Raw genomic sequence first — 21,381 nt, forward strand, 5'->3', positions numbered from 1 at the left:
GTATCACAGGGCTACCGAGATGAAGTAACGCGCAGCCCCAGAGGGCACAGATTTCTGCTTTATGTAAATCAGAGCCTGTCACGGCTTGCATGATTCACTGCTCAGGGTGTGCTCTCCTGTGACGAATGAGTCCCGCTTAATTTGGCAGTGATTATGCGGGTTGCTGGCCCTCTAAACCCCTTTGAACTTGTAATTGCTGCTGGTTTAAATAATGAACATTAAGGGGAGTTGAATTCATAAAACTGTGGATAATTACATTTTTTTTCTCCCCCCCCCCTTTGTTTTGATGCAAGAGTATATTCACACGCGCGCGCACACACACACACACACACACACACACTTCTAAGGCCACTGATCACTGTATCATGCCAGGCTGTTATCGAAATAAACTGCAGTCCTGTTCCAGGGTTGGTCAGGGAGGGCAGATTTGAGGTGGGGGAAGTGTGGGGTGGGTGGCAGGGGAGCATCTGGGAGCTGTGCAGGAGGAAGATCAGAAAAGCCTGGATGCTCTAGGAAAGGAGGAGCGATGGCCCTCATGAATATTCATAGCTAGTCACATCTGTAGCAGGCTTGCTTTCTACCTTTTTTTCCCCCTGTGCCGTGCAACATAGAGCACTAGTGCAAACAAAAGGAGGGAATTTTGCAGCTTCATCAGGCTCCAGATTTACTCACGGCGGTGAACTTTCTTTCTCCACACTTTTTAATTCTACACATGAATTTAAATTTTTTAAAGTCTATAGAAGGAGATGTGTATACCCTTTCCTTCTATCATGAAGAAAAAACACCCCATCCTCACATTCGTGAAGTGGAGGAAATCACACACTGACACGACACATGCATGACTCAAAGCCAGTCCTCCTTTCCCCCTTCTTTTCCCAACAATTGGTAAAAATCACCCAGGATTCTTTAATCCGGCAAAAAACAAATTTTGAATTCGAGAAAAATGAAATGTTATTGATGGGGGTGGGGGCCAGAAACCAAAGTTAGCCAAATCAGCTAGCTCCTACCCTCCCCGCAACAACAAAGAATGAATGATAAATTTAGCAGCCTCATGTTCAGTTTTCAAACAACACTGCTGAGATTTATAGCTTTGCTGCTTCCATGGCAAACTAAGCTGCACACAGAAAGCTATCTGTTTTTGATTTCACTGTTTTCTCCAGTTTTTGTTCTTTTTTCTATTTGCAGGGTTTTTTTTTTTTTTTTTACTCTGCATTTTCTTTTTCCTGGTGTGAGTCGAATATCAAAGGCCAGGGCTGTTGGTTAGCCTCCAGTTTGCAAAAGCCACTCAATGGGATGTTATTAAACCTGCGTCACAACATGGCAGACAGTGATTAATAGCAACTGTATCAACGGTAGCAACTTGAAAAAAAATGTCCCCCCGGCAGCTCAAGAAGGAGTCTCGGTGAAGTAAGAATAAGAAACGTCTGGGAGAACCCAGGGCCCAAAAGGTTCTTGGAGAGTAGAGCACACTGGCATTGTGTTTGACAGAAAGAAAAAAATAAATTCTTATTATTATGCATATAATAGAAACTTTTGCCTCTAAGTCACACATACCTAAAAGAGCTACACATTAATTTAAAACGAAGTCTGTGTACAACTTAGGAATCATTTTATTGATGTAATGGTGTCCCCCAAAATAACTAGCAGATGGATTCCCACCCCCTCAATGAAAGACTGAAACAAACTGCAGAATTGTCAAAATTTTATCATGAAGGCACACACTCTATAAAAAGGTTGATTTAAGTGAATTGTAAATTTGCTTCATTGCACAATATTTTTCTAAAATTATAACCGGAAAGTATTCTCTGTTTAATTTTTTAGCATATCCTTTCACAAAACACATCTGCTGTGAAGTATTTCTAATTTGTACTAACTGCTTTTTAACAAACACACAGTTGTCACTATGCCATCTAATTTTATTGGGGCAAAAAAGCACATTTCCTTCCACTGCCTCCTTAATAAGAATTTTGACCTGTTTCTGATGAGGCAAACTAATGGAAAATACTACAATTATTTGAATGCCACATGCAAGTGATAGGTAGGAGATTAAAGAAATGGGAAAGAACAGAGATGCAGTCCAACCACAGAGAACCTGGTAAAGGGGAGGAAGTAGCTGAAATTGGGGAGAAACAGTAAACATCTATAGAAAGTGTGCTGAATTATGTCTATTAGGAAGGTGATAAGCAGGTCAAAAAAGAACAATACCACTAACTAAAGCATGTGATGAAAGAGGCAATCACAGAAGGGATGGAGGAGTGAAATGGAGATCACCTACTTACAGTCCAAGCATTCTTTCTATTCCTCACTTATTTCTATCTCACACCCCTCTTTTGTGTCCCATCTGGAGAAATGGGATTCTAGAGTGTTTAGGACAGAGGTGAGCCAATGACATAAAATATTTCTGAATTTATTTTACCTTCAAAATCACTATAGAAATTAAAAAAATAGTTCCCCCTTCTAAAGGGCCAACATAATCATAAGAGCCAACCTTGCCCGGTATTTAACGTAGGCAATGGGTAAATGCTTTGTCCACACATTTGTCCTCTGTGCATCCTGACAACCCAGGGAAGAGGCGTTATTATTATTCCCATTACACAAAGAAAGGAACGGAGACCAGGAAAAAGTTAAATAACCTCCTCAAGGCAACTCAGCTAACAGGAGGTATTGAAGCCTTGTCCAATCACTCTATGATACTAAGTATTTTCTTTATATTTGGAATTAAAAATCCACATGCTCGAAATATCTTACATGGTAATGTTTGTGGAATCATAGAGAGCAATGAAAAACAATGACTGCATCTGGCCTGTATCTACATGATCCAAGGAATGCTTTCTAGCTTCTTCAAAGTATAGTACCTTGTGTATGTGCCCATGTGCATATGCGCTTTAGAAGAAGGGGGAAGGTAGCTATCTAACTAGTAAGACCCACATCGTCTCATTAATGTTTTAGATTTATTACATTATACAATTGCAATCTTATAGGTTTATAATCTAAATTTTTCAAAGTAGCATTGATTTTTGTAGAAAATATAAATAGTAACTACATATGCAAAACAAATTCTTATCCCATTTACACAACTGAGTTATAAGAAAAACAATTTTACTTATGTAGACAAATTTTTAGCCTGCGTATTAAAAGCAATGAATTGTACCACTAGAATTTAGACTTCTTAAAATACCCAAGAAGCCATGCAGGTTTTCACCCATTCATTCATTAACAAGCAAATCAATCCACAACGTTCCCTTATAATGTATTAGTACAACAGAAGCCATTTATGTCATCAAGATGGAAAGATGATTATAATTTGATGGCAGGGAGTAAGGCACACATAATACAAAACTTCAAATTAGCCTCTGCTTCTCTCCTTAAAAACAGGCCGGGGAATGGAGAAGTCTGGAGCCCTGTGTCCCCATGGCTAATGGTTAAGCAGATCCTGGGTAATGACTACCCCAAACATCACTCAGCAGGCCAGGTCAGACTCTGATGGTTCCACACTACATTAACTCCAGCTTCAAACCAACGGGACTGTGCCCGGACCACCCACAGCTGCAATTTATGTCATGGGGTGAGGGTTGGAGGGAGAAGGGAAAGAGTAATTATTGAGTACCAACCTCGTTCAAGGGAGATGAGCTGTTTTATCCATTATTTTATCCAGTCCCTCTCCTGCACCAACGATCCTACCCATTTTACAGACGAAGAGGTGGAAATGTTAAACAACTTGTCCGAAGAAACAATGAGAGTAAGTGGCTTCCTGTGAATCAAATCAAAGTCCGCCTGCACACAAATGAGTCTCCTATGAGCTACTAAGACACTCCACCTTTCTATTTCACCTCTGTATGCAGTGAGGGCATAAGGACTGAGGGTCACAGGACACGCCACTGCCTAAACTTTGATATTTTTACATCTGTTTTGTCTACCTGCCTCTCTTCTCATTCATCTTGGCCAAGTGGTGTCCACGGAATATGCACTGTATCTAGTATACAAAAATGGCAATTATAAACGACTATTTGGTAACAGTGTTATAGTCATCACAACATCCCTTATTCAATTCAATTGCACAGTATCTAGGAACTTAGAGTAAATGGCACTCTAGATCATTCATGGGGATAAATTTAGAGCCCCAAAGAGAAAGCAAAATATCCGGTTTGTGCACATGCGGCGGAGCTGCGGAGGGTGGAGGGAGCGCGGGGAGAGGAGGAAGACAGCTGCACACGGTGAAGGGCAGGGCCCAACAGCAGGTCCTGGTCTTAGGTGCTGCCAGGTTCATTCCAACCGCTCACAGTGGGGATTTCAAACATAATCCAAACAGAAGTGACAAAATCCAAAACCACAGGAGCAAACACTGGCTTTCAAGTGCTGTGGGAACAGAGACATTTGTTTAAGTAACCACTGTTTTAAAATTGCATACATAGTAACACCAAAATAAACAGCTTGGGATGCTGTTTATTTTAAGATACACAATAGTAATGTAAAGTGTGCGGCGTGCCCCAGATCCGGGGAGCACGAACATAATTTACAGTTGTAGAGAGCCCTCCGAGGGCTCAACTACACTCCAGGACCGTCTACTTCCTGATTAGATAACAGCGAAGGTCAGCACGCATTGCTTTTTGTGCAGCAAAGAGCAAACAAGCCACCACAAAGACCCTGCTCCTCCTGCTCGCTGTGAATTATGAATCGAGTCCTGCGGAGAGCGGGGTTTGCCAAGTCTCCTCTACAAAGCGTGTATTAATCACAGGTCCTGAGGAGAGGTCAAGAGCGCAGTCTGACAAACCGGGGAATGAGCCTCGTCTGCTGACCTCGTTTCCCTCCGTCCTTCCCCTCCCCGATCTGAAAACCCGAGAAGGAAAAGAAAGAGAGAGAGGGGGGAAAAAAAATAAAAAGGAAAATCCTGAACATACACAAGCTGGTTGGGCGCTGAAGCATATGTAAAACTGAACTCTAAGGAAAAACAGCTAGATCAAACAAACCTCACACATGATCAAAATAAGAACTCAATTTGTGCCTTATTTTAGCCAACGCGATAGTCCTCCCCACGCCTTCTCTGCTCCTCTTTCCTGCCTCCACCCTGTTGCTGTGGGGAAACACTCGAGGGACCTCTATTTCAGGTTCAACCTTCGATAGGCTTCTAGCGAGCTCTATTCCCGCCTGAGTCTAGCCAAGGCCTGGAATCCTACCGGCATTACTCTTGGCATTCAGGACTTTTCGTCTTGTCTCACTGCGTCCCAAATTAACTTGCCTTAACTTACCCCTGTGCCCTCACTCTCACCTGGGTGTGACGACGGGGGACGGCCGATTTTGATCATTTCCATACCCTTGCCTTTTTGAAACTTGTGTTCATCCAAAATTTCATCAAAATTATTTTTATTGTTTCCCTGAAAACTCTTTGCTAGGAACTGAATTGTGTCCCCCAGTTTTTGTGTGTTGAAACCCAAACCCCCCAATATGATTGTTATTTGGAGACAGAACTTTTAGGAGGTCATTAGGGTTAAATGAGGTCATAAGGGTGGGCTCCTAATCCAACAGGATTGGTGGTCTGATAAGAAGAGGGGGAGAGAGCTCTTTCTCCCTGTGGGCCCTCTCAGAGGAAAGATCATGGAAGGACAGCAAGAAGGCAGCCATCTGCAACCCCATAAGGAGCCCTCGCCCAACACCCACCCTACTTGCCACCTTGATCTAGGACTTTCCAGCCTCCAGAACTGTGAGAAAATAAATTTCTGTTGTTTAAGCTACACCGTCTATGGTATTTTGTTTCGGCAGCCCTAGTTACCTAATATACTTTTCATGAATGTCACTTGTTTTTCCTCCTTACCTGTCCCTCTGGAATCTGGGATAAGGGACTAGTCTGTTCTCTCTTCCCTTTCTTCTCTTATTCCCTGATCTCAGCCCTGTCCGGCTACTTTTCTCATGAAATCCACAACATTTACCGTCATTCCTCTCCACCCACTGTTGACAGAAGAATGTTGCCCTCTAAGCCATTCCCACTCCCAGCCTCACCACATCTGCCTGCGCTAGAACGTTGTTCCTTCTTCACCCCATCACTTGCTCCTACCTTTTTGGGTTTTGTTTCTTGTTTTTGAGATGGTGTCCCACTCTGTGGCCTGGCTAGAGTGCAGTGACATCACTGTAGCTCACTGCAACCACAAACTTCTGGGCTCAAGCAATCTTCTTGCTTCAGCCTCCCGAATAGCTGGGACTACAGGCACATGCCACAACTGCTGGCTAATTTTTCTATTTTCAATAGAGACAGGTTCTCACTCTTGCTCAGGCTGGTCTTGAACTCCTGTCCTCAAGCAATCCTCCTGCCTCAGCCTCCCAAAGTGCTAGGATTACATGGGTGTGAGCCACCTTGTCTGAAGTATATGTATGACAAAGGCCCTTCTAAATATTTTGTGTCTCTTAATTCCAATGTTCCAGCATCACCCATCTCTACTTTACCAGCCCTGGAATTCATCAAGCAGAGATGCTGCACTTTCATGATGACAGACCCTCAAAAGCTGCTTTCTTGCTTCTCTGTTCTCCTGTAACCCCTCCATGGGCTTCCAGTATTCCCAGTACACTACCACACTTTATCTCTCCTCCATACCCAGCATAGTTCTTTATTAAAATAAAATTTTTGTCTTGTGTTACACTATACATTTTACAGAAAATGTTGAATGTAAAAAGTAAAAATGTCACCCAGATCTCCCTAGCCAAGGATACTCGCTCATATGTTCTGTGCATATATTCATATATATTTTCTTTTAAAAAATTGGAATTATATCGTATATACTGCCTTATCTGTTTTATTTCACATCACAATGTAGCAATACATTGAGAGATTTTCCTGTATCTCAAAATATTTTTTAGAATATAATTTTTAATGATCACATAACATTCCATTACAGTCCCCTCTAGCTGGGAATATGTGTGATGTTCACCTTTTTAATTGTCATAAATAATGTCTTTATACACAATCTTGCATAATTTGTAGATGTTTTTTATTATTTTCTTCAACATAAACTCCTAGAAACTGAATTACTGGATCAAAGGATAAGAACATGTTTAGCTTTTTTATAACTATTACTAGTTTAAGTTCCAAAAAGACTATGCCAATTTTTATAATCATTATTAAGGTATGTATTTCTTCCCTTCCTGGACAGTGTTGGACACTATAATTTTTTAATTTGTTCTTAATTTCTATCAAATAAAAATTTGTTGTTGCTGATTTTTAAATGTATTTGTTTACTAATAAAACTAAACATTCCTGCTGGTCATTTGTATTTCTTCTTTTGTGAATGGACCTATTCATCTTTGTCTTTTTATCCATTTCAATTTTTTCCTTATTGATTTGTACAATGCTTAATTTATTAGGAACACTAATCCTTTGCCTGTTTTTTATAATGTTGCACATATTTTTGCCAGTTTAATGTTTGCCTTTACTTTGTTTATGGTGTTTTCTTGGCATTCAAAAGCTCTTTAATTTTTATTTTTATTTAATTTAATCTACCACCATTCTCCTTTATAATTTCTTTGCTTTTATGCTCTGAAAGCATTTCATTGAACAAAGGAAAGAGAAACAGTCATATCTATTTCAAAAAACTCTGATGGAGACTATTGATTGTTTTTTGTAAAAATAGTTAAACCATTATCCAAAAAACATTAATTGAATTATTCTTTTTTTCTCAACTGACTTGAAGTGATGCCTTTAGAATTACTAAATTTCTGTATATATTTGGGTTGATTTATGAATTCTTATTTTGTTCAAATGATCATTCTGTTTATTGTGTTAGTTAATGCCACACCCTGTAGCTTTACACCATTTCAGTGATTGATGCTCAGTGCAAGACCTCCCTCATTTTCCTTCTCCAAAAATATCTTGATCTTTCTTAGTTGAGTCATGAATCAGATGCACTGTAAAACTGCTTTTCTGTCATAACCCCAGCAAAGATTATCTTATTGGAATTTTGACTGACTGGTCCTCCACTTTGAGAATTCTCTAACACCCTCCCTTCTCCCAGTGTTGCCAGTCCCAGGCTTAGGTTTCCCCTGCTGTCTGCTTTCATCCCTCTTGCTCCTGGGCTCCTGAGCATTACCTGAGCAAGGATGTGGACAGAGACCATTCCAGCCTGGCCCTCTTTGCTCCCAGGCCATACTTTTGAGCCTTCCTACTTCACTCTCTGTCACACTCTCCACACTACCGAATCATTCAGTGAGACAGACTCCTTACCCAATTTTATCAGCTTTCTGCCTATGTTTAAAAAATGTGTCTGGTCTCCATCGTACCTTTCCCCTTGTGCTTTGGCCTCCGTCTTCACTGGCTTCCTCTTCTGGAACAGGGCATTACCCACTGTCGCTCTCTCCACCCCCACACCTACACCTCCCCTCCACTGATGCACTGGTTCGCCTGACACCCCTCTGCTGGGACACCCTGCCACCCCAAGCATCGCACTGTCTCCCGTTCTTCCTTTGCTTCCTCCCCACTTTGCCTGCTCACTCATCAACCTGCAGAATTCGTAAGTAGACCATGACATTCAAGTGCCAGATCCAAAGGCTTATTTTCAGTCATGATTGTCCTTGATCTTTCTACAAAATCTACTTCCTCTACTTTGAAACTCCTCCCCTCTTCATATGATCTGTTTATGCTCCTACTGGTCTGATGTCTTCATCTCTGCTCATTACTTTGTCTCTTCCCCCCTTTAAATGTAGTCTTCAAAAAGACTCTAACCACCTTCTCTCTCCACACTGTCTCCCATTCTAAACTTTATCCAATGCCATGGTTTCAAGCACTACTTCTATAAAGATTAGCCCCAACTCTCAAACTATGGTGCCACCATTTCTAACTTCCACAGAGTTCTCCTACCTCAATATCTAGCTAGTGGATCTAAACCTAAAGCCTCAAAATGTATCTTTTGACGATTTCCTCACTATTCTCCCATTCATATTCTGTGCTTCAGCCAAAGTGGATTCTGTCTGAAGATCTGTTATAACATCTGCACGTCTCTGTATATAGAATCAAAGAAAGCTCAAGCAAGCATCCAAGTTGAAACTGTCTTCAGGGGAAAAATAAAAACGCCCATTGACCTCTTGTTGCAATGAGATAATTCTGTGTCTAGCAAATACAGGATTCCACCTTCCTTAGAATGGACCTGTGAGATCACCATTTTAGAGATGTAAAACGGTTCTCCCCCACCAGCTTGGCCAGGATAACAAGTGGCAGGCTGGCAGACCAGTTAGTTCTCAGGAGGAAGAGCTTATGGACAAAGAATAAAGATGTCCAAATCTCCGACAAGTTTGTTCCAAAGTTGTAGTGACACAAGTGAGAGTGACTTTATTGTGAGGTTAGTTTGCAGTCACCCAGTTCTTTCTCTTAAGTTTGAGTGTATGAATTTCCAAAAATTACTTTGACTCATGATGCCATTGAAACTGCCACAGTATGAACAGTCCCTAAGGTCTTTTGCCCTTCTTCTTGCACATGTTGTGCTATCTGTAGGATTTGACTCCCATTCCAGATTTAGGGCAAAAGAAACAAGTACAACACTTGTCTTTGAAGAATGTTCAGGTTTCATGGAGCTAAGACAGAGTAAATTACTTGTTTCAATGAATTGTATGAAAACATTAATGGATATCATTTTATACATGCATGGTATTTTGCCCTTTTTGGGGAGCTATTTCTAATTTTAGCTAACCCTCAAAACAATGAGGTGAGAAAATGGGCACTCAGATAAATTAAATGACTTGCCCAAGATAACCCAGCCAGCAAAAGGCTATGCTAAGACTAGGACCCTGGTCAGGTCTTCAATTTGGTCCTATCTCTGCAAACGCTGGAATATATAACCTCATAAACAGCAGGGATTTCTTTCACTGTGTCCTGAAATGTTTGTTTGTTTTTATAAACACAAAGGGTTAACAGATTGTCCTCACCATCTAAACGAAGGAAAATCACTGATTTTTTAAATGAATTATAAACATTTCCATTGTCTGTTCCAAAAGCATCTAGCAATAGATTCATGAGCATTGAAGCTCACTCCTGTTTATGTAACTCATTATATTAATATATACATTTCAAATAAGCATGAGAGTATTTGAGATAGCCATTGATAAAAGAATACAAATAGGTAAGTATCAAATGGCATTAAATCACTTCTTTCTTCAAACTTACTCTGTAAAAACAAAAAAAAAATTCAAACTATTTTTAAAGGATTGCCAGACTTGTAACAAAGGTCATGTTAAAAACTGATGCCTTTCCACATGGTCATATTTGATTATCACTTAAGCGATTCACCAGAAAACATAAAAAGCTTCAGGATTAAGCTATAAGAGAGGTCTTTATCAAAGTGACACCCAGTAATCAGTGAGATTTTGCCACATAGGTCTAGACTTCTGGTTACCCAGAAATTAACCCAAAACTGAGACTAATTGTTGACTAATTGACTAATAATGATTCCCTATTCTCATGCTCTCTTACCTCTTAAAAAAAAATCCACTGTGAGGCAGGGTTTAAAACAAGTGTAACAACTCATGAGCTGCCTGCAGGTATCTTGAAACACTGAAATGGAACCTATAACTTCTCACCATGGGGAAAAAAATAAGACTGCTTTTATAGAGACTTCCAACATGTCTCCAAACCTACGGGGAATAATCCAGCATTCACATCTTCTATTGATAAAAGCCTTTTTCTTTTTAAAAGACTAGTGTAGCACCACCCCAGTACACTTGGGTTGTTTATTGTCAGCATATGATGGGGTCACACCATGTATTCTGGGTAAGAAAAAAGCCATTTTTCAATTGCAGTATGACCTGAGTCATGGGAGTATCTTTTTTCTAAATTATTAGTCATGGAATTGCCAGATATTTCCTAGCCAAAATTAATTCTGGAATATTTGTAATTGTAGGTGAATGATGCAAAAAGCAAAAAAAAAAAAAAAAAAAAAAAAAAAAAAAAAAAAAAAAAAAAGAAAAACGAAACAAAGCACAACAAAAAACTAAACAGTTACATTGTAATGTGATAACCGAGGTATTTACATTAAGAGTAGCAATAAGATTTGGTTCAGGGATTAACAAGGGTTGATCTTCATTATCTGGCTATGTTAGGCAAACAAGATACGAGTAAATTTGGCGGGGGGGAGAGTAGGAAGAGGGCTGATTAGTGGCCCTTGTTAATTTTCTATAATGCTCAGAATAACTAGATAATATTCTCTTCATTTTTTTGTCATTTCAGAATCCCACGATATCTTTTGAGTTGTAATTTTTGTGTGTGTGGACAATCAAGTCAGATTCAACAAATATTCATGTTATCTATTATAACCAAGAAGTAAAACTATAGTTTAAGAGAAATTATCTGCCATTATATTGTGACTTGACAACGTATCCACTATTAGATAAAAACAACTTAAATTAGTTCTGGCAGATTTGGGACTTGGCAGTTCAGAATATGAATAGCAAATGTAAAAGCATGAAAATGGCATTACTATTATGTTTTAAGAAGATAATACACCTTTAAAGGGTGCCAGTGATTACTTTGCATACGGTAAACAACTGCTGCCAATCAATTTAGAAAGTGGCACGCAGCACATAAATGTAACAAGGCAAATTCCATTCAACCAACCTAATGCTTCCTGCCCAAGTCACTATTTCTTAACAGGAGAAATGGGGCTGGATATCATCTTTACACTTCATAATCTGTTCCAAATTGCAAAAACAGACTATAGCACGGAGAAGAGAGGACATTTCCAGGAGTCCTCTGAAATCTGTGCAGTAATCCTCTCTAAAATCAAAATTAGTTCTGAACGGTAAGGTCACTTTATGACCCTATGCTGTGGCCAATCTGAGGGACAGTGTTCTCATAACCCAGTCAACTTAGCCTTTAATTCTCAGTAACTCCACTTCGCCTCAGAATACGCTTGCAAACCGTGGTCATGTAGAATGAAGAAATGGAAATTTTCCCTATGATCTGAATGAATATTCAGGGATTTCACTAAACAGCATTTAATGGCACTCTATTCTTAGAGTTTTTAAATAGCTGAATATTCAATATGCACATGCCTTCTATTTTCCTTTATTCAAGGGTCCTCAATTCCCCATCTCCTTGAATTCTTTAACGTATTTTTAAACAATTGTACTCGGAGTGATATTTTATGAAATGGGATGCTAAACTTTGAGCTAATAACTATTTTAGTTTCTTTTTGATGGTAATTTAATAAGCATTTCATTCTTCAATCTTCTCACTCAATTATCTGTGTGGTTTTTTTTAAGTAGATTTTATTTTTTAGATTAGTTTAAGCTCACACCAAAACTGAGAGGAAGGTACAGAGATTTCACATATGCTTCCTGCCCCCACACATACATAGCTTCCCCGGTTATCAACGTCCCCTACCAGAGTGGTACGTTTGTTACAGTCAAATTTGTTACGTTGATGCATCATTATCATCCAGAGTCCACAGCTTACATTTGGGTTCACTCGGTGTTGCACATGCTATGGGTTTGGACAAATGTATAATGACATGTATCCACCATTACAGTATCACGTTGAGTCGTTTCCCTGTCCTAAAATCCCTCTGTGCTCTGCCTATCATTTACTTATTTTTAAAATGTGTCTGTCACTTAGCAGTTTATAATCTGGGAGGTAATTTTCATAGTCTATCTCAGGTGAGCTTCTTTTAAATGGGACTATCTGATGTACTGTGACATGTTTTTGCATAGAGGAGACCACACATGTCATCACCCCCACGAAAAGCCATCGCACCACCACTGCACTGGCGACTTCACCTCAATGTCATTCAGAACCACGTGAACAAAGGCTGCTGAATCCCAAACACATCGGTCTTTCCCATGCAGAAGCCCTCCTAATCCAATTTTAAACACCAAATTGGGACTACAAGCAAAAGGTTATGACACAGCAGTATGCAATCTTTTTCTCCTCAAGAGAGGCAAAGTAAATTCAGTTGCAATTTTCTGTCTTCTAGAGGAGTTTCTAGGATTCAACACAACATTAAATTTTTGGCCTGTCTCTTTAATTTGAGAAATTGTAAAAACGACGACAGATGGCACACAGAATTGACTTATGTCCTCTATTCTTTACTGAAGAAGGGAGTGCACGGAAACTTTGATAAAGGCAGAAGCTACAGTAGGCAGGTCACTATTAAAATTATCTAGCGGCTCTTTGGGCAGCTACCATCAGAACCTTCAGGCTTTCTTTTTTAGATATTCTTTAAAACCAACCAAGACTGTTGTAGGTTGCCACTGGTGATCATAGTCCCAATGCTCAGAACCCTCCTGTCTCAATAAAGACATGATGGATGTGCCATTAGCCCTGAACCCTGGCAACCTCTGAAATTACCCCTCTTTCTATCCAAATCTCCCACCCCCACCCCTCAAAATCATTAGGAAATAGGAAGAACACTCAAGCATACAGCTAATTGGAAACACTGCAAGAGAAGAGGAATGCTTAGGACAGCATGTCCACAGGAAAACAAATCACCCAGCATTGTTATTTAATGCATTGTGACATCATTTCCTGAAATTAAACAGAGATGACACCAGCTCAGACGCTCTCCAGTATAAGGTTCCATTCAAATAATTCACAGATGTTTTCTCCTGGCAAGCAGGAAAACAATGCAAAGGCTAAGGCCAGGGGCGGCCCCACTCTGCCGCATGTTTGCGGGAAGCTCTCCCTGCTGGTGTGTCTCAGCTGTGTGCTCGGCATGTGCATCTCCACAGAAGTATTTCTTAGCCCATGAGCCCCACTTGCATTCAGTGCACATTCGCATCTCTGAATATGAGAAAGGCCATCTCTCACTGCATAAGTAAGGCCAACATTTCATATTTGGTATTAATTTGGCCCATAGCTATTAGTATTAAGTAGACCAGTCTCGGAATCACGAAGGCACTAATTTCCAAATAGAAGTAACTAATGTCCACGAAATACTGATTCGATTAACCATTCAAGGTCTTTAAAAAGATGTCTAATAATAGAAATTACCACAGTGTCTCCATGGATACACTTGTGGAAGTGGACAAGTGGAGAAATAGGGGGAGAGATGAGCAAGGTGGGCAGCACTATATCTCTAACCCTCGGGCATTCCCCAACACACTGGAGGCCTCAAGCAGTTGGAATCCCAAGCACACAAGGAAAAGACCAAAATACTTGACATTTGTGCAGCACATGACAGTTTACACATCGACTGCATTATCTGAACCACACAGCAACTCAACCTAAGTAGGGTGCTATATTTACTATTTTCATTTTGAAGGTTAAGAACTAGGTTCAGAGAGGTTGAATAACTAACCCAAGATCACAGAGTTCAAACCCAAGTCTTCGAATTTCACATTTGGTGACTCCTTTTTTTTTTTTTTTTTTGTAATCATGCCACGCTGTCTCACAGATAGCCTAGACCTTCACACTCTAGGGAAGCGGGCAACTCCAGATTCTGTTCACATAGTGGAACTCATATGGTGAAAAGGGAGCATTCTCTTCCAAAATTAGGCCCAGCTGAAGCATTCTAAGCTATTCCCTAACCAGTTTCTTCTCCACCTCCCACCCATCCCGGCAGGCTCACCAGGATGCTCTGGCTTTCATTGGCACCAGCACTCTTGGATGCTGTCCCCTAGCATTCAGTGGCTGTAGAAGGTGGGGTTTGGGCCATGTTCTCTCCTATGAGAGGTATTTGGATTTATTTGGCAAAATCTGGTCTTCCCACCTCACACAGTCGCAAGAATGAATGTCATAACTTTAGATACCTGGGTCTGTTGGTCAAAGCCTCGTGCTAGCCATTTAACTAAATTAAAATAAGTATTATAGTGGCTTTATATTAGCTACTTACTGTAAGAGCTAGGCGTGGGGCTGAGCGGTTTGCAATATTTCATTTAATCTTTACAATAACCGTACTAAGGTGGGTCTAGAATTATCCTCATTCAACAGATATGGAAAATGAGGCTTAGAGAGGGTAATGGCTCAAGATCAAAAACCTACTGTGCTGCAGATTCCAGGCTCTATGCTCTTAACCTCTACGCCGCACTGCCTCATTTAAGAAAAGGAGCCATCTGCATCTTCACAAGAGGAAGAAAACTAGTTAAAAGGTAAGATAGTCTAAGTCTCTCTCTGTCTCCCTCCCTCCCTCCCTCCCATGTGTGTAGGTGTGTGCATGTACACATACACATCACAATAACAAATTTAAGATGACTACGTTTACTGTCATGTGGTCTTGATGAACTCCCTGGAGAAGAGATCCATGTTTTTCTAATGTAACATGGAACTGTATCTATTCATAACTTGGGTGCAATGTCTCTGTAGAACGACACACTTTAAAACCCATGTTTATTACCAAACCCAGACCTTTACAAAAATTCCTATAAAACAGATTCTAATATGCAAGGAGGGAAATGAGTATACACCTGAGAGGCAGGCTTCATCCCTCCCCAGAGTATCCATAGAGAGGGGACAAAGCCTTTTGCCAGGAACAAAAGGGAGGGATTTCAGAACTGCAGTTTCAAGAAGGCTATGTGACATCATATCACTTTTAAATAAAATTTGCGTCTGATTCTTCACACATATTTTTTAAAGAAGTCCCACATCTCCTAAGTGTGAGCTTTATCCCTATGTTTTCAAATAAGAAGACCTTTAGTCAGAAACTGGTATGACCAAGTGGTGCCTTTGTGTGTGAGCCCTTCCTGTTTTTATTCCATGATCAAATATATTCTTTGCAGCACAACCAGGGGAGCTCTTGAAGGTGGCAAGTGGAGGTGCCTGAGAGCCTAATCAAGCACACTAAGGGCTTCTTGGCGTGAAGGAGTTTTTCATGGTTATGAATAAACCGTCAGCCTGGGTATTATTTCTTGCTGTTTCTTTCTTTAACTATCTTTGAAGTCAAATAAAAACAGTTGTAATGGCAGGCTTACTTTTATGATATCATAATCTCCATGTGTTAGCAAAAGGCATATACTTCCCTAGGATTTCCCTAAGTTTTTTATTTTTGCCACTGGGTACTTTCCAGCAAAAGCATATACATTTCTAACAGAGCCTTTCTTCAATCTTCACTAGATTTCTTAGGCTGAGAAGCCAGGCACAGCCATAAGCCAATGGAAGAGGGTAGTGGTATATATGATGCTTTCGCTAGTCAAGTCTCTAAAAAAAAAAAAAGGATCGATTTTCTTAAAATTATTGTGAGTTTTTTAGAGGGGATTTTTCTAAAGAAAATTTTGAAAATCTGTAGTTAGAAACTAGAAAGTAATTATTTAGCCTCAGATCAACCAAATTTAAAGTGCTTAACTCTGAATATGGAAACTCTTCAATTCATCAAATAACTTGTGTTTTTTTTTAATGCCACTTTGGATTTAAATATTTTCCTTAATATAATCCATTAGCTGCAAGTTTGTTACCTTTGCCCCTAAAGTTGGTGGTGCATAGGAATTTGAGAGATTGTTTTAACTGTAACAGTTGTAGTGGAACTTGTTCTTCCAAGAAAACTGAAGGTGACTGATTTTTGTCATATTGAGACTAAGACTTAACAATTGCTACAGTTGGCCTTTGTTGAGGTGGGTTTTTTTCCCCTCTGGGCCTTTTGAGGTATTCAGAATAGGTGACAATAGCTTGCAGTTGAGAACATATGTAGAGAGACCCCTGTGGCTTATTGGGAAAAGTTGCTCCATGCTGGTTGGGTGTTTGGAAAAAAAAAATACAACCAGAGTTCTTTTATGTTCTGCTAGTTAATGAATGCATGAATGTCAAAATGGGCCAATGGCCCATTCAGGGGGCAAAGCCTTAGCAGCCCCCTTCTTTAAGAACACATCCTGAGATGCAAAATACATTTGCTTAACAAATTAAAATAATGAGATAATTCAATTAGCTTCTTTTTTAAAAAAGAAAGAAAAAAGGGTACATCGGGGATTATTGTAATACAAGAACAGGTCAGACTGCACAAAAGGGAACAAACCAGTTTGAAATAATGTTAAAGAGACTAATAATGGAGGAATGCACATTGAATCATGCACTTGTAAAGAAATTTACATGAAATAATAATTTAGGCTACATCTATTTTCAGTGAGCTAGAGCCAACATTTCACTTTGAAAGTTGAAATTAATTAAATGACAGAAAAATATACTGGGGAATCTCTATTTCCAAGGACTTCCTCATGCCTGTTAGTGCATGTAAGAAAAGAAGATCTAAATTAACATGTCGCTAGTTAGGGGTCTCTATTCTTGGTTTCTGAGCTCAGAATTACAGCTGAGTAAATCTTTCAGCTCATTAAAGATTGGAAAGTAAAAGTTTTACAGGACGATCCTCATCAAAGTTACTGAACCTCTTCTCTGCAGTGGGGGTGAGTGTGGATGAAGAGGGAAAACATTTGCAAAGAGAAAGCCGAGGAGAATTTCTGTAAGATACAAGGGAGGTGTAGAAAAGGCAGGGAGCAGAAGAGAAAGATGGGAGACAAAGCCGGTGGGAGGAAATGATGAAAGGGGCATGGGAGAGGAGCCTATCGATCCTGCAATGTGTCCCTCTCAATGGAAAACAACGGGGGAAAAGAAGGTCTAGGGAACTTAATGGACTCAACTGAGGTTCAGCCAGTACAGAAGAACACTGAACTTGAAATGCACACTTCCCAACTCCCCCGGCTCAGGCTATTTGAGTTCTCTCTCCCCATCCGAAGGAGAGGCATTCATTAAAATTTGTAGCTGGACAGAGAATTCTGCACAAAGACTTGCGTACATTTAACTAGATGAAAGCACTCTGGGAGTGGGGATATGCCCTCACAGTGGGTTTTGTGGCACAGGAGAGCTACACCAAGTGCCCGGGAATCACTGGGCACCCACAAATCTCAGCCAGTGGCTGGGCACGCGGTGGTGGGCACAGTCCTGGGCAGGGAGGTGGGAGACAGGCACCAACCGCTCCTGACGCTTCCACGTGAGATTCTACTCCCAGAACACGGGTGGACAGTCTTCTCTACGCAGAAAGGCTGGGGTAGCAGAGAGCTTTAAAAATAAGTAAAGAAAACAGCACTTGGCCTCTCCATATCTCCCCTCTTTGACTCTGAGTGTACTGATGGCAGACCGAGGGAGATCGTGAGATTTCCATGCAGCTCTCAAAGGCGCTAATCATTTCGGCAAAGTCATCCTAGTGGGGGAAAAGCCCAGAGTTGGGGACTTGCTCTCAGCTTCTTCCCAGCTGGCCGCTTCCTTTCCTTAGTCTCAGTTTCCTCATCTGTAAACAGAGCAGCCAAATTCTCTAGCGGTTCTATTGTTCTGTAACACTGGTTTTGATGACAGGGAGGCTGAAAACCCATGTAGATTGTCTGCTTGGAAAGTAACTGTCGAAGTCTTTATTTTCTACCAGGAAAGGCGGAGCACGAAGGAAGACAGAGGGAGGAGACGGGACAGGTGAGCTGGTCAGGAGAAAGCAGCTTGCCTGCCATCCGCTGCTAGCTACCCTGCCTCTCTTAGTTGCTACTCTAACCAAACAAACCTGCAGTTAAAAATGAGAAACCCCTCCCCTCACACTCACTCGACTTCCAAATTAAAAACATTTTACAGGTTAGTAAATCTCCAGCTGAGGTGATGTAGCAAAGAACAGCTGTGAAGTAATTTTGATAATGATGAGAATAATGACCACATGGCAAGGTTCAGGGCTTTGCTGTTGCAGCTTCAGTGCTCCTGAATAGATAAAAGTGATTAAATACTCCTGATTATCCCTGACCAATATGTAATGGATTTACAGCCCTTTCAATTAGTCAGTATTTGCTTAGGACTCATTATTTTGTCTTTGGTTAAGTAATCAGCCCAGAGACCGCATGTTCTGTCTAATTCCTCTGAGCCGAGTCAGTGCAGGGCCCTGACCTTTGAAATGGCCATAGCTGCAAGGCAAGAATAACCACTACCACGGCAGCCTCGTTGGTTCTCCCAGCTAATCCTGACACCACAGGCCAGATCGATACACCTTAGTTTGCTACTAATGTCCTTACATCAAAATGGCCGATTTAGGAATGTGAATCTATCACTTTTCCCTCCCCACCACCGCTCCACCCCCTGCCCTTTGCAGCTCTGTGAGCAGAGCAGATCAGCAACCACCGCCATAAATAAAAGTGGAACCTTGTCCTGGACCCATGACACTGTAACTAATGTCATTCGGCATGGCGACACACAAGTTGGATAATCAAAGAAGACCTTCAACTTTCAACGTGCTACTCTATTTTTAAGTATTACCCTAAAGAGAATGGCCTGAAAACAATATTATAGCAAGAAACACCTTCTGCAATTTTTTACCATTTTCCCTGAATTTCCCAATGCACAGTAAAATATAAGCATGACTAGTTCCTCTGTAAAAATATATTGTATTTTTTTTTTGTCATGAGAGTCTTACAGTCAACAGTATGTATTTGACACATAAAACCAATTGCAAACAGGAGGATAAAGATAAATTGTTACTTTAAAAAAAAATGTTGCAATGGTTAAACCTTTCCCAGAAGTAAATAGGGTTAGCTTTTAAGATAATGGACTTGAATAGCTAAGAAAGAATCTTTAATGTCCACCTTACAAACAAAGGCATTATAGCACCTATAATCCTTCTGCATTTCTCATATAAATACATGACACGTTTGTAAACTGTTCCGGCGAGTAAAGGAGCGCCTGATACTGGGAGCGTGGACGCGTATGTGGCAGGGTGCTTTTTTTACCTCCTAGAGGAAACAGCTTTCGTTAATAGTGTGATAAGCAATGTGAGCAGATGCATGAGCTCCTTACAGCCATTTCCCTTGGTTGCAGTTGCATTATCTGAAGTTGCTCTCATACCTTTTAGCATAAATAACAAATTTACTTATATATACTGTTTAGGGTCCTAGATCATATTGAATAAAGTCCATTACAGGCCTCTTAAAACAAAAATCTGCTACTTTATAGAGGGCGCTTTTTGAATGGTAATAGTTGATAAAATGTTAACTGCTTTGTTAGTCATCAGATCTTTAGAAAGAGAAAATTGACATTTATTTTAAAAAATCTGTATGACACCATATAACTTGCTAGGAGAACTCAGCAAAACAACAAAAACTTTTTTTGTTTTTTCTCTTTCATCTTGACTTACTGTGAGATGCTGGAAGAGCCAAGCTCTCATGATATTTGTTGCTACTTTGGGGAAAATGCCTCTTTTCTTCTGGCGTTTTTTGTCCTTGTCCGGATCATCATCGTCACCTGTACCAGGTGAAGCTACACTGTTGTCTAAACCATCCCCTAGTAGAAAGAAATAAAAATACATTAGAGAAAACATGGCAAGGGTGCCAACAACAATGTGCAGCTAATGATGAGCTCAGCTAAGCTTGTTGAAAGAAATCCATTAAGCGGGTATATTCTCTTTCATTAAAGTATAATTGGAGACACAAATATGTAAAAGACAAAATTAAACCAGGCCTCTTCAAATGTTAATTTTGTGTGTCTCACACTTGCCCATATCATTAATTCAATTATAATTGTGCACTTGACACAGCGCAGTAGCTCTTTGTCAATTATGGAATCCAATGTGGGAAAACCGCCATCAGAAAACCCATTCAGTGGAAATGCATCCCCATGCCCATAGTGAACACATACTGTAGGGTAATCAAGTTAAATGTTCTGTAGTCTATATATTCTAGGCTGCCTGCATAGGTGACAGTAACTGTGTCACTGTTCATTGCACATAACGCACTGCCTGCTCAGCCCCTCCTAGAGCTGTCACCTCCTAAGCACGCACATTCGCACACTCCTCATGTGACCCTGCACTCGGTATTTGCATGACATGAAAACTTTTAGCTCTCTGCACCACTGATCATTATCATGGGGGAAAAAAAAAAAGATACACATCAAGGTAGGGTGCTCACTTAATCAGAAGTTTCTATCAACATCTTTCTCTTCTGTGCTTTTCTCTGGCATTAATTGTGCATTAGCAAAAATCATTTACTTTTAACAGTCATAGTTATTTTTTCTTGCCCTCCGGCAAAAATGCCTTGAAAGCCTGCCTGGAGGGCATCTAAATTATGTATCTGAAAAACTCTTCTGGCAAGGCATTGCAGGACCCCTACTTTCTTAAAATTCATACGAGCACGTCTTCCTGTTTTTGGGAAGGCATCAATCAAGAGCAGCAATATATGCCATATCCCTACATTAATATTTGAACTAATAACTTTAAAAAAAGGAAAGAAACAAGATCCGACTTGTGGCATAATCAAATGCAAAATAAATGAAGAATACGGGGACAGCACTGGGGCTTTATAGATGGCTGTGTTTTCCTTGCACATCATTAGCCTGGAGCCACACGAAAGAGGAAAACAGAGAAGTGGAGAGTTTATGCTCCCTGCTGGTGTTTAAGAAGCCGGGGTCCTGGAAGGACATCTGGGAATTGCGCTGAGATGGGGGTTTTTGTAATTTAAGAATAGACATTCATTAAC

At 40.3% G+C, this 21,381-nt stretch overlaps 1 protein-coding gene across 7 annotated transcripts in view; it reads right to left on the bottom strand.

The window, feature by feature from the left end:
• Positions 1 to 21,381, bottom strand: part of MEIS2 (Meis homeobox 2) — a 202,300-nt gene that overhangs the window by 119,294 nt on the left and 61,625 nt on the right. For all 7 annotated transcript variants that reach the window (XM_012766356.3, XM_012766359.3, XM_012766354.3 and 4 more), the window contains exon 8: positions 20,046 to 20,191. In XM_012766356.3, coding sequence (XP_012621810.1) covers positions 20,046 to 20,191 — 146 coding nt within the window. The remainder of the gene's footprint in view (positions 1 to 20,045; positions 20,192 to 21,381) is intronic.

This window comes from Microcebus murinus, chromosome 6 (genome assembly GCF_040939455.1).
Source record: "Microcebus murinus isolate Inina chromosome 6, M.murinus_Inina_mat1.0, whole genome shotgun sequence".
NCBI lineage: Eukaryota > Metazoa > Chordata > Mammalia > Primates > Cheirogaleidae > Microcebus > Microcebus murinus.